At 41.5% G+C, this 13804-nt stretch overlaps 1 protein-coding gene across 1 annotated transcript in view; it reads right to left on the reverse strand.

Annotated features, from left to right (window-relative positions):
- LOC110988664 (uncharacterized) overlaps positions 1-11859 on the reverse strand; it is a 63509-nt gene extending 51650 nt beyond the window's left edge. Inside the window, exons 1-20 of the mRNA XM_087138153.1 lie at positions 11548-11859; positions 10292-10554; positions 8946-9014; positions 8202-8315; positions 7968-8077; positions 7732-7787; positions 7507-7559; positions 7191-7324; positions 6711-6858; positions 6147-6208; positions 5412-5548; positions 5002-5058; positions 4616-4704; positions 3680-3807; positions 3056-3126; positions 2318-2382; positions 2064-2134; positions 1580-1656; positions 641-758; positions 94-194 (exon numbers count right to left, since the gene is read on the reverse strand). Of these exons, the coding sequence (XP_086994279.1) occupies positions 94-194; positions 641-758; positions 1580-1656; positions 2064-2134; positions 2318-2382; positions 3056-3126; positions 3680-3807; positions 4616-4704; positions 5002-5058; positions 5412-5548; positions 6147-6208; positions 6711-6858; positions 7191-7324; positions 7507-7559; positions 7732-7787; positions 7968-8077; positions 8202-8315; positions 8946-9014; positions 10292-10554; positions 11548-11820 (2196 nt within the window). The 5' untranslated portion in view covers positions 11821-11859. The remainder of the gene's footprint in view (positions 1-93; positions 195-640; positions 759-1579; positions 1657-2063; positions 2135-2317; positions 2383-3055; positions 3127-3679; positions 3808-4615; positions 4705-5001; positions 5059-5411; positions 5549-6146; positions 6209-6710; positions 6859-7190; positions 7325-7506; positions 7560-7731; positions 7788-7967; positions 8078-8201; positions 8316-8945; positions 9015-10291; positions 10555-11547) is intronic.
- Between the last annotated feature and the right edge of the window lie 1945 nt (positions 11860-13804).

A 13804-nucleotide genomic window follows, 5' to 3' on the forward strand; every position in this document is an offset into this window, starting at 1 on the left:
ATAATTCCTACACACCAAGATTCTCCAATCCATCTCGACAAGAAATATATGTACATGTATATAAACATTTTCCCGTATTCACATTGGCTTTACCAAGAGTGCAATTCTTCCTAATCTTAGGCATAGCTCATCTGACACTGAACAGTTTGTTGTCATGTCGTTGGTCTGGTGAGAGGTCTTGGTTCCGCCTCCTTCTGTAAAATTTATATAGGAAAAGATGCAGCCTTGTTAATCCCAGAGGATTAAACATGCTTCAATTTCAAGGCTAATTCTCATATTTTCATAAGAAGTTCAAGGAATTTATGTTAAGTATTTAAGCTCCCGGGGGCGTCAGCACGACAGAGTCCAAGCTTGATTACAATTGCTTAGAAGAAACATAAAGTAACATATAACATATACTAGAACCTAATGGCAAACTTGTCTAATGTTTGATTCTCAGTTTCAAAAGAAACACCCAGAAGCTGGTTATGTGTCACAGTGGCATACCCACTAAATAGCGTACTACGTATATTTGCCACAGTATAATTTGTACAAGTCAGTGCTTGTACACTAGTACACACATTAGTGTAAAGATACTTCAAAACTTTTATCGTACGGTGGCCCACACAGCTCCAGTGTGTCGCAAAATCTGGATCCCTACCTGCTACCGATATGGCTTCCTCCTTGTGCCCTATCTTTTTCTCCTCGATAGTCAGGTTCTTCTTCCCGTCAACATGAAGGGTAATGGCGTCTGCTTCTGCGATGCCAGACACTACCGACTAGAATATGGCTGACACTTATCAACAAGGTCATTTCTGTACCATGTGTTTGACTTAATGGTTTGGACACATTTAGACAAATTAAAACGTAAGTAAGTAAAGGCCAAGGTATTTTAATTGCGTAGTCTTTGCAGATCAATCCTCAAATGGATTTTCGAGGCACCAACATCTCTTTTAATCAACTGACATCACAAACTTTCATCAGCAAAAAATTCGAAATCACTCTCAACGATTTTCAATCCCTTAATTGCCAATAATTTGCTTTGTTCCTCTGCGGATGCCACCTGTAACTCCTAAAGACACACCAGCGATGGCCGAAATACACCCACTGCAGCTCCTCCTCAAATATACTTCAACATGTCAAATTCTGTATTTGGACAACTAAATATGGACATAAAATTGCACTGCAAAATTCAGTCACAGGTGTGCCGTTTTTACAGCTATTCACAAAACGCAGGGTTTGAAAACACTCTATCTCACAACTTTTTTTGACAGTGAACATGGGCTGTTTGTGGTTCTTCACTGAAAGACCATTTCAGACAGGAATACTGGGTTCAGAGATCAAGCAAAATTGGGCTTGTTCAACTGCATGTGCAGTGCGAATGGCGGTTTTGACATACCCTTCGTATTGCACTATGAAAGTGCCCAGATACGCTAACATTTTCCAAAACGCAGGTGTAACAGCAAATACCTTAATCCTGATACAACAAGCGTAATGAGTTTTTCTAGCTTTCCATCGTCGACATTTTGACGGAACACTCACCATTACATAAAAGTTAATTTTAAGTGCGCGAGTGCCACAAAACATGGCCCATTATTACCTCTCCTAATCCGTAGTTGGAATTGATGACGATTTTTGCTGGGTTTCCGGTCATAGGATCACGGCTGAAAGCAACACCTGAGCAAGAAGACAAAACAGTATCCTTCGACGAGCCACCTACGTCAGTTTTGATTGAAAATCGGCACGTTGTGACCAAATTGTCTCAGATTTAGTTGTAGTTAAACAATGCCCATTCGATGTCTTTTTCTGTTTCGTTCAAAATAAATCAGATGGAGGCCTTCTTTTAACCGAGTGAACTTGCTTTTTTCTCTATCTCAACCTAACTCTCTCTCCGCTGATCTATACAACACCTTCCTCGAAGCTGTCACAGCTCTGTCAATCGTCTATTGCAATGTGCATCCTCGTTGTAAGTACTGGGTGAAGGCAAGCTGCTATTTCTTCGAGAATGAAACTCTCCGACTGGCTTAACGGGTGTTAGAAATGGCCATAATGCAGTTTAATTCACCGTGACTGGCGAAACTCACCCGCGCTTTCTGCGGTGACGATTTCTTGGACAACTACCGCCATGGCTGCGTCCACTGCTTGGCCGTACTGCCTACAAAAAGGTTAAACAGCAGCATAATGAAGGACGATGGGACTCCAATTCATAAAGCCGATGAGGTAAGCAAGCCTGGCGATTAATGTTACCTATTCCGTTGTGTATCCCCCAGGTTTTACGTGGGGTAATTTGCTTTAGCTTTTATATACATTGACTACATTTCGGTATAAAATGTATTACCTTCGATACTGAACGGCTTGGAATGAGAAGTTTGACGCCCAACATTTCGGGATCGCTTCAAATACCTATCAAAGTCCGCAAGGAGATGTAAAACAAAAGGGTGTTTTATGCTACTTATTTACTGCTAGTCTTCATTTCTTCGGTGTAGATTTGACGCTAATGTCTACCTGTTCTGCGATCTTGACAGTCAAATTGAGAGATGATACGTGTGTCTGTCAGATGAGTATTTTGTGATATATCATAATCATCATGCACAGCCTGCGTCTAATGTCATAGCTCTGATGTAATCACTTTTGTTCTTGATATGGAGCGCATGCACAGAATTTTTAGCGCTAACTATGTTAGAAACCACCACCATAATACACAACTCTATCTGCAGACATTCATATTACACAGTATCTGAAATTGATACTGTTTATCGTTGCTTACAATCAGTAGAGTACCCAAGGGTTTTCACTTTTGTACTTTCTGAAAAGGAAGATACTGTGTAGACAGCTATGCATGTACGTTTCTAAATTACTAACTCTGATATAGCCGTACATTCCAGTCCCTTGTGGCGCAACTCGGGGAGGGGGGGCCTGAGTAGCAGGAACTACTTTGGGGGAAATTACAATCCGAACCCCACACGACAAATCCCCAATGTGCGTCTGGCTGAAATCGTTATGAAGTTAATGCTGCATTTACCAAGAAAAGCAATATTTTAGGTCAGAGCCTTATCCTTTTAAATTAAAAACATACCTTTTCCATGCCGTTAATTCCAAGGAATGTGTCCATCTGGCCGGCAGCTGAGGTAAGTGAGGTATCCTCACCTAACAAGCAGAGAGACGAGGGGGTCGAGGAATAAATGAATAAGGCAACCCATTGTGTTCACATTCTCGTGATGTTTATAATGTAAAGTGAAATTTATATATCTCTGGAATGGCACATATTTTCGGGCAAATGGATGCACAATAAGCATGCATGCATTAGTTTAATGAGTGACGGAAGTGCGTACCCGGAGGGGATGGGTCATTGGGCAAGTTTCCCCCCTGGAGAGAGTTGTCAATTTCTCTCCTCCCTTTTTCTCTCCCGCTTTGTTTAGGAATTGAAAATTCTAAAACTTCAGAAACGGTATCACCACCTATGGCAGTGGTCGAGGATTCCTTTACGGATGCAAAAAAATGTTGTGAATTTCCCTCGCTCCCCAGCCGATTAAAATCTATATAGGCCATTTTTCACATGTTGGTACTGTTTTAAATAAAAGACATACTTTCCTGATTTTTAATGAAAAGAATTAAGGTTAAGGCTATTAACTTTGGAAAGCAAATGGTGTCGTTCGTCTGCAAAATGACAACTGCAGTGACAATTTGCTTTAATTCTTACCGACTGCTGAAGAGCGCACGGCGTACATCTTCGAGCCCTCCGCATCGTCAAATATCTCAGCTACCATTCCATCAATTTCAGCCTTCAGACGATCTGAGATGTCTGTTTTAGCAATCAGAGCAGTGGTCCTTCAAGACACGGAAAAGGCAAAGTAAAATTTTAAAAACCAGTTATTTGAAATTTGGGCTGCATGCATGGAGTCATTTTGCGAAAGAATAGGTTGTAATGTTATCTACTGACGAGCAGCTACAAAACAGACTTTGAAATAAGCTGGACAAGACACGAGACAGTCGTTTTCAAGTGCACAGACTGTGATCCTTTTCAGGTCACCTTTATTTTCAACAACAGAGGGCGGTATGCACCTTTACTGATACAAGGCTTTGGCAACATTGCCCATTTTGGGGGGATGATGCAATATGATGTAACCAGTAATCTTGTACGCTTTGTAGTTATTATGATTCTTGAAATAGAGTCTAAACGCAGCGAATTCCACGCAGTTCCTCTGCCTATACAAGTTTAGCTTAGCGCCCTCACAGCGGTTCCATCCGGGGACTTTACAAGCCATGGCCCATTCTCTTGCAGTTGTCTCGGATGATACCTCCTCACTGATTTTCATAAAAACATTTGATTTGTGCAGAAATTTTCTAAGCCCTTGTTAAAGACGACATGAGGAGCCTCTCGAAATATCTAAAAGATAAGGTTCCTTGTGCCTCAGTGATGTTACAAAACGACGTGGGGAAACCCTGATATATGCTGATAGATTAGTGATTTATACCAACATCGTGCAACAATTCTGGGCTGCCTGTACGGAGCTCATTTGGTGCCAACATCTTGCTGGGCAGTACTTTTGTTCCACAGGGAAATCTCCTTTGTGCATTCACCGTGGAACAAAGGCACTGGCCTGCAATATGGCAGGAATGCAAACCCTCCGTTTACCTTTCGCATGTTGCCATGAGGTCGCCCTCTCGTATGGTGCATGACACTTCCTTCAGTTCCGTCACGGCTCTCTGCAATGCGTCGTTATTCTTCCGAAAATTGAATTAAAACTCTACGCTAGTTGCATTAATTCGTGGTGCACTTTCATGCCATACTTTCAGTTTTCTTATTGGGTTCCCTAAATGAAAAGTTAAACTTGCTTTCAATTCAATGTGGCCGACTCGTGAATAAAGTCCACTGGGCAATACAAACGAATAAGCGGTAGACAGGTTGATGCATGTTGACACGTAAACACTTGTACAGCGATAAAGATTTCATATCCGTTCAGTTTTTGCAACTTTAGATATTTCTACCGACCATGTGAAATTCTTTGAACTGTCTCTTACCCGTAGATGCATTCGAAAGGCAGCTGTTGTAATACAGAACCCGGACGGAACTTCATACTGCGAAAGATCAGCGCATGTAGGGCAATATTCAAATTGAGTTACTGAATCCAGCAGTAGTATAGGCCTACTGCCGACATAACGCACAGGTTCACACGGTGGGATAAATAAAAGTGTCACTTGATATCCCCTTTCAATGATGAAAAGTGATAGTGCAACAATGTCTCCATTTACGTTTATGTTTTGAAAAAAAAAGAATAAAACAAGTTTTCCACAGCATTTTATCATAAATGCCCCCAAATATAACCGTATCTGAGGGAGAAAAAGGTATTTGAATATAACTTGAAGAATTGACATTAAAAGAATTTGAACCACTGTAGCATTCAGCCTCTGTATGTTCCTTATTCCCTTACCTCGACAGGTTGCTGTCTCCGCAGGGCCACAAGCTTGGCCAGTTGGGATCCTTTCCCGCCTGTCAGGCTAGACACTTGACACGAACTCGCCGTCAGCGGTAATATCATTGGTTTCTGGCTTGTCATTGAGGCAATATCTGCAATGAAACCAATTTTGAATTGGAGTTTAAAAAGATTTATATTTCACAAACTTCGAAACTGTAATCCACTACAGTGGAGGTAATGAAATGTTTAAGGGTCACTGCTTTCCCGTAGTAGTTCAATCTTATGATTTCATAAACTTTTTTGCGTCAATAAGGCGGATCAAAGATCAAAACACTGTATACAAAGTTAACCATTTTGTGCTCCAAATGATAACTACATGTATACTGGTAAGTCGGGTCTCGATGACTTATTAAATCAAGACAGGACTACTGTTTAGTCAGCAGTGCCTGACTTTGGTCAAATTCATCAATATCTGCCTTATCTTTGACCAATAAATGTTAGTCATTGGCCTGGCTGACTAATTTAAATTAGTCATCGGCTTGGCTGACGAACTGAAATTGGTCATTTTAGGCATAGAGCTGGACTAACGTTTATTAATCAAAATGACAAATTTCTGTTTACAATGATTAATGCTATTTTAGTATTACCCTTATAAAGCTGACAAATCGAAACTGAAATACCTTTCCCTGTATCATGTCACAAACATAACTGAATAAAAGAAAACCCTGCTTCATGTTGTCGTTCACTTACCTGGTTCCCTGTACAGCTTTGGCACCGGTAATGTGGCAGGAACCAACCGATGCCCAGTAAACCTGCAATCAGGAGAAAGTTAAAAGGGCTAATTGTAGCCTATTACCACGAAAACTATTGTTTCTTCGACCATTCCTAGAAAGGAACTGGTAAAAATACACCTGTGACATAATGAAGTCAGGCTTTGTTTACATGACAGCTTTTTTGAGACGCAACCCATCAAGTCCATGCATCCCCGAAGGAAAGTGCGCGTGTAAACAAACAAACAAGTCATTACGCTTTAGGTCTTTTCGGTTATGTGGAGCATCAGTGTTCAATTCTTTAATGCCACTTTCTTCAATTGAGATTTTGTGAAGCTGTCCTCATCCCGACCTGGAAACTGTAAGAAATCAGCTGATACGACCGAAAAACGCCGAGAATATATTTTCTAATCACGCAGTTTGTGAATTTTATCACATTTTTGAATCTAAAGTCATGTATCTGTGATGGATCGGTGACGTCTTATATATGTACAGCAATTTTTCAACACCTTGAGTCAGGCTTCGTTCTGCTCTGTAAACTCACCCCGTGAGAGTCTGGCACACGCCCCATCCCTGCTCTCCGTTTACAGAAAATCGACTCAGTCCCTCGGATAGACGCACGCACCAGTCGCTCCCCATGTAAAAATCCATTGTATCTTCAATGTGCACCATTACGTCTAGCCTCTTTCCAGCTATCATGAAAATGGAACTTGGCCCTTCCTGTATTTGGTATACATCAACCAAATACAGGAAGGGCGCTTTATCAAGGACCAATTCCTGATTGATCGCTAAGTGTGTATGTTGATGGCTGTACTTTTCACATAATTGTCATCTTTTTATTGATTCGGGGACATTTTAGACTCCATTAAAAGTGCCTCCTTTCATATATTACCCACAGGTTCTAAAGCAAATCAGTTCAATTATAATGAACATATCATGGTTTAAAGTGGATTTGGATTCCTTCGAGTTCACGAAACCTATTTCAGGGGGTCGAGCTATATCTACATGGAGAGAACAAACTAACTTTCTGGTTGTAGGCTGAAAGAAAACTTCCTGGGTATCTCATTTGCATTTTCCAACAGAAAAGCCAGTGGAATATCCACGAACGATGCCGAAATGACGTCGCCGACTGCCTTTATCACAAAACCAGACGTCACACTTCAACAAAAAAAGAAAAACCACAAAAAATAACCTATACAAAATTTACGAAAAAGGAAAACACGAAGGAGCTTTAATTTTTTCGTATGGTCGTAGGTCTAGGCTTTCTCGGACCACAAACTCTACCTTTCTACACTGACACTTTTGGGGGTTTAATAAAGATACAGCGAACGGTCACTTACTTCGTAAGATACCCTTGGACGCAAGAAGCACCAGCATAAAGACTTGTTCCGTTCTGAGAAACAGATGTTTGAAAATGTGTTGAAACAGTGATACAAGCGATACTCTGATTGTTTGAACATGTGTGTCCAATTTAATGAGATGTTTACGACAGTTATGGACAGATGCAAAAAGACGAAAATAATGAGAACGAGAATGGAATCTAATCCCTTTCAAGCGCACCTTACCTCTAACACAATATAGTTTGAAATTTGAGTATGGACATCGCTCAGTTGATATCCACCTGTAAAAATAGAAGTTAATAAACAATAAAATATATGTTGGCCTCTAAAAAAAATTAGAAATATTGAGCATTATGCTTTAATGATGAAATTAATTTCACAGGCATTCAAATCTACAGGGTTCCCAACAGTCATTATACCAAAAATTAAATCTTTTATGCAAATATGATAAACTTATTCACCTATCAGACGCTCCTTGACACCGCGCATGAGCAGTGATCTTTCCTCCTCGTTGCCCACTTGGACCACCCCGTGGATCATCCCAAACTGGGAATAGTGGACCCGATGGGTACTGGGGGTGGATGGAATATTGATTGAGAATCGATTAACATTTTGCTGAGACTGAGTATCGCTGAATACAGTGAAGTCTTTTAACAAAATTAAAATACGTTGTAGAGAAATATTGATCATTTTACTTTTGTATCTTGGTGACAAATGGAGCCGTCCATTTTTCTCTGGCAACGGCATCAGCAGCAAGTCCGAGATTGGCGTCAGCGCCAAAATCATAGAAAGTTGTGTAGGTGCTCCACCTGTATAAAAAGGAATGGCCTTTATCATAGTGAATTTGACCCAGTTTGGGGAGAGTGCCCGTTTATGCGGGACGTGGGATAAACCACATTATTTTCCGAGAAATGGAACAAGAAACCTTTGTTCCTAGTCATTTTGTAAGCCTTTGTTTGTAGTCAATTAGTATCAAGGGAACTATCACTATTTTTTCGACCGATTAGACAAAAATTTTCATTATAAGACTGCTGCGTTGCAACCTTCTAACTTGTTCACTGGAAAGGCATTACCTCCAGCGCTTTGTAAATCATATGAAAAAATCCATTTCCATGGCGAGCCTTTAAAAAGAGCTGGATCAGCAAATCTGAGAGAAGGCGGGGTAAATCTCATTTCAAATCGTACCGGTGCCAATTTTGAACCGTTAAAATTATCTCGTCATTACAAAATTTAGAGGAGGGTAATCCTTCTTTTGGCAGTGCGTTTCAGTTCAAATCAATATCCATCCAGTCTGTACATGGGACACGACTACCGCAGAAAACCCGGCTGCAAATTGTGTGCTTTTAGTATGTACAATGATCACAATATGACAAAGTTTTTGACTCTTCTTTGGGGACATCTGCATAGGCCTATGCCTTATCTTCCTGGTTCATACGTACAACAGACTACAGCGTAGATGAACGATGGGTCTTGTGTCCTCTTCATTCCATTCATTCGAGATACCAACCCTGGAAGTGGAAACAATTTTGGATAACGCTTCTTTTTCCTATTCACAGCATTTTGGTTCTGTGCATTTACTCTAAAACAAAAGAAGTCAAGAGTGATTAAAATAAATCAGTTTTTGTAACCATCCTATGATCGTACACCCTAAAGGGACAGATATCGTTAAACTTTGCCACAGTATAAAGATGATTTTCAAAAAGCTAGATCTGTCAAATGTTATCGACATGCACGCCTGGAGAGGTTGCTGGACGCAAATGGCTTCACGTTTCTTGACATACACTGCAAGTTTTCGCTATAGCAAGGTCAATAAAAGGTCTATGTCCCCGACAGCGATAGTTTCATTTATCTCGATATGAAGTGTTGGTCTTTCATAGACTCAACAGACCGCTGGAGTTCAATGTTCAAATTCGATTGTTCTCTTCCACAAATATTTTTAGCAACTGCAAGAGGGCATGAAGATATCGGTATCATATTCAGGCAGAAGCTACGTGCAACAAATGTTAATTGAACAAAACAGCGAAATAAACCTTTCTTGAACAAACCCTGTGAACAGAACATTCAAAGTTGGCCGTGTCCGAATTACTTAGTTACGGCTGTTATTAACGTACAAGCTTACTATGTAACAATACGGTCAAACAAAAAGTTGAGCAAACTTAGGGGCGTACCACTTCATCCAACAAATGGTCTTTGGCTGACACAGCCGAGGGTAAATTTGGGGACGATTACCCAACTATTGGGAAATACAGCATAGGAAGTTTATAATTCGACCTTTATGGTGTAAATGTTGAATTTTTAAACAGTGCATATGAACAGTAGGATGCATAGCGGCTTCCATAGCTGCAGAAGTCAGATCAATCCATAGCCATATCACGAAACATTAAATGTACAAACTAATATGAATCACCCCATTCAGGTCCAACACAAGAGTTGTTATTCAGACAAAGCAAAAAGGTGAACAAGAATTACACTTGTGGCCAAAGGGTCGCAGACGAACCCACGAGATACATAAGAGATGATGAAAAAAACAAGTGTATAGTTTACAGACGTAATTGTTAGTGTATGTAGTTACACAGCTGTCTACAGTCTGACAATTTAGCATGGAAATAAATGTACCGAATACCGAGGAAAGACTTATTGAATTCACACTTGACAGATAGATACCAACTCAGCAACAGAATAAAAATCATAAAAGAATTGTTTTCTTTGTAAACGACAGGGTAAGGATCATGTCTCGTGGCACTGTATGCTGTTTACTATATAGTACACCACAGCATCGGCCTACCTGCAAAGTCCGTTGAATGAAATCCTCCAAATCCGCAAGGGCTCAATGGGCGTACAGTGGAGTCCCGCCCCGCTAAACCCGTCCCCCGGCCGAACGTTCTCTGCGACGCAGTCGGGATGGACAGGCAAGACCAGGTCGCCCACGTCCGGTAGCCGCAGGAGGAACCAGACGTCACGCCGGTCGTCGGGCTGAACAGAGACCCGGACCGTTAGTCGGGCCGTACCGCCGTTGCTTGCGCCACTGATGTAAAGGCAGTTCTGGCCCTGAAAACCAAAACATGGAAAGGTTGCTGACGTTAGTTTGGTAAACATGGGGGCTCTTCACCAAAAACTTTGACTTCCCATGCTTATGTATGGTTCTGTTCCGTGTACTCTGTGAGAATAGGGGAAAATGAGTACCCCCCCAAAAAAAAATCCCTGACGAGGATTGCGCCGTCCTTCAATAGTTAAGTTTTCCTATCATCAGGGAAAGGTGCCTGATGCTTTCGGACCCTGTTAGCCGGGCATCCCTTCAGTACACCCAGAAAGCTAGATCCGGTCCTGGCTGTAGCGCATAGCTTCAGAGGAACGCTGTGCTTGACGATGGTTAATAGGAATAACAGCGGGCACAATAAGAAGACTTCCCAGAAGTGAAGGGCAAGAATCCAAGTGGCAAGTGTATTTTATAGATTCATGCTACGGCAGCATCATGGTTTATGCCGTGTGACCAACAAATTAACCAAACATCAAAAGGCGAAGATTTATTCACGTGTTTTAATATGCATGTATAACTACTTCTGTGCATGCTCAATACTTTTTAGCAAGTACTAAATCTTACAATAACTTTTTAAGCATGTTGCTTAATATGTGCTTTTTTAAAAGCATGGTGCTTAACATTTGATTCCATTCCTAAACACCAATTTCTAATGTCTAAACACTATCCATCAAGCTCTAAATACGTTCAGTATTCAAAAATGTTTACCAAATGATAGCAAGGAAGAATTGAACTTTCGGCTTAACACAGTGTTCGAGTTGTAGCGTCTTGTACCCGAAAGGCTACTTTTGAGCGAACCCGATATTTCTTAAAGTGTTCTTAACGCGATCGAAACTTGAAGAACAATTGAATTTCACATTTAGGAGGTTGGATATAATACGATAAGACGTCGATTCCTGTCAGTACAAAATAATATTCGAAAGATAAAAGTGAAGTTGGATTACGTATGGATTCTCGATTTTACCAAATGAAATCGAAAGGTGTAATGCAGATCTTCAGCTCACCTTCTCTGTTCCATTGTAGAATTCCATCTCACCGATGTCCTTGGTCTTATCCTGCATCATGTGGTAGTTCATCGTCCTCTTTTTGATGGTACATTTCCTTTCTCGGCTCCACCACAGCAGCCATTTTGCTGTGAGGTATTTTAGCAAGTACCACCGCCCGGGAACGGCGTACACGCCGTGAAGTGGTACCCCGTCTGGCGAGGCGAGATTAGCCGCTACGTAAGCCGACGCCAGCACCACCACCACAGCTAAAATCACTGCGAAGATTTGCATGTTGCAATACCAACAGGCGCAGTCGAATGTGCACCAAAGAGCAGAACTCAGTGATCACGTTTAATCTTTACTCTCTGAACTTTACCCAGACAGCCGGCAGAAGCATTACTCAACACTCCCTCCCCACCGCACGTAGATCTGTCGCTCTCCAGCAGGGTCTACAAGGGTTACTTTATTTTTCGCTCCTCGTTTCCAATGGAAAGGATTCCCGTGCACTTTTCGTCGTAATTCGCTGTCAGAAGGAGCACTAATTTTGTGTACTTTGTATTGTTAATTTCAATGCGTATCATTTGTTTTAAGGGTCCACCCCATGGTAATCTCTATTTTTGTATTAGTTTGGCAATGTAATTCATAAGCGTACTGTGAAATGGCTGGATATAATTGTAACATTCACTCTTTTAAACAATCTTGTTTTCAAATCTGTGAGGTTGTGCAGAATTGACCCTGTTTTAATAATTATCCACGCCGAGCCGGGGGCATTTATGAATGTTGATACTATTGGGACAGGCTCATTTTCATTCTTTTCTGTATTCAAAGTCCTTTAAAAAAATCATATCTTCATTTACTGGACACTTACAACCACACGACAAACTGTCTGGTTCTACTCTAATCTGACAGACAACATCTATTGACGCTGGAGCAGTTCAGCCAGGTCTGCCGCCTTGTGAAAAGAGCCCAGATTGAGCGGTGTTACGTAATTTTCTTTTGTTCACAAAACTGGCGCAGTGTGCTGCTGACCTCTATTCAACAGAGGCCAGATTAGCGTGCAGCGGTACTGTGTGGCTCATCGCTGCGATGGTGAAGCGCCTCTGTCCCCGGTGGCAATCCGCTCGCAGTGAATGCCCCAAACCGTGGTATACTGTTTCCAAAAAATCTTGGGTTTTCTCCGCTATTGACAGTGAAGAAATGTTGGTAATTCCCAGCAGCCTGGTCTTTGTTTCGAGTACAGTCTTTGTTACAAGACCCAGTTGCCTTTGTCCGATTTCGGAGACCCGGCTACGCATATGAAGAATACGTGCCCGAAACCGGGCTCCAGCCCCCATCAGCAAGTGGTTTTAATATCAAACACAGCATGTTCAAAGTATACGTTAATTTTAACGCACCAGACACTAAATTTCTTGTGACAGACGTGAGTAAACGTTTGTAAGTGACAGACGTAGCCTACAAAAGGGAATCGTTCTTTCTTCTGCGCCCGTGTTTGAAATCGATGTAGACTGGTCCGCGAACTCTTCTACTTCGTTGGCAGCACACACACACACAAACAAGTGCAGTCACTAGCTTTATCGTGGCTAATGCTGCTTATTCACATAAATCAAAAATGGACCGACCCAAAAATGAGCTGCAGTGGCGCAAATTTGTGCCAGGAAAATTAATGGGGGTGGGGGATAACTTGCCAAGCTAAAAATTTGAACAGTTGAAGGAGAATGCGACGCAATGATGACATTCCAGAGATGTTCACAAGCAGAGCCACATGTATTTTACTCAGAATCTTACATCAGCATGGCATATCAATTGCTGGTTTAGATTATTCCCCCTAAGTGATGATGAATACATTGTGCTTGTTGCGTCAGTCTGAAAAAATCTTCCCAATCCCTAATCTCTCAACACAAAAAGAGGGTATGATTCAACTGCCCATGCTCCCCCCCATCAAACATTGGGGAGATGTGTCCCCCACCCCCTCAGCCCCGGGATTTTCATCCACGAATCACGGCCTGTGAAAAGTCCAAATAGTCAGCAACCGGTAACGTACTCACAGAGTGAGTCCTTGTATAATGAAAGATGCAAGTCCCCGTTGAGATACAGTCTAGAGTGTTGTTGGTTTTCCGATGAGCAGCTTGTCTTTGAAGTCTGGTTTTGAATGGTCAACAAGTTTATGCCTCTTCGTTTAACAACACGTTGTTTAGTAGACATGTTGGGTTCCTGATTCGGCTGTCAGAAAGACAAAAATGGCGTGTCATTTACATTGTAGACAGGTGTATAGACG

This window comes from Acanthaster planci, linkage group LG06 (assembly GCF_054643075.1).
Source record: "Acanthaster planci isolate LZ-2023a linkage group LG06, COTS_SCS, whole genome shotgun sequence".
Taxonomy (NCBI): domain Eukaryota; kingdom Metazoa; phylum Echinodermata; class Asteroidea; order Valvatida; family Acanthasteridae; genus Acanthaster; species Acanthaster planci.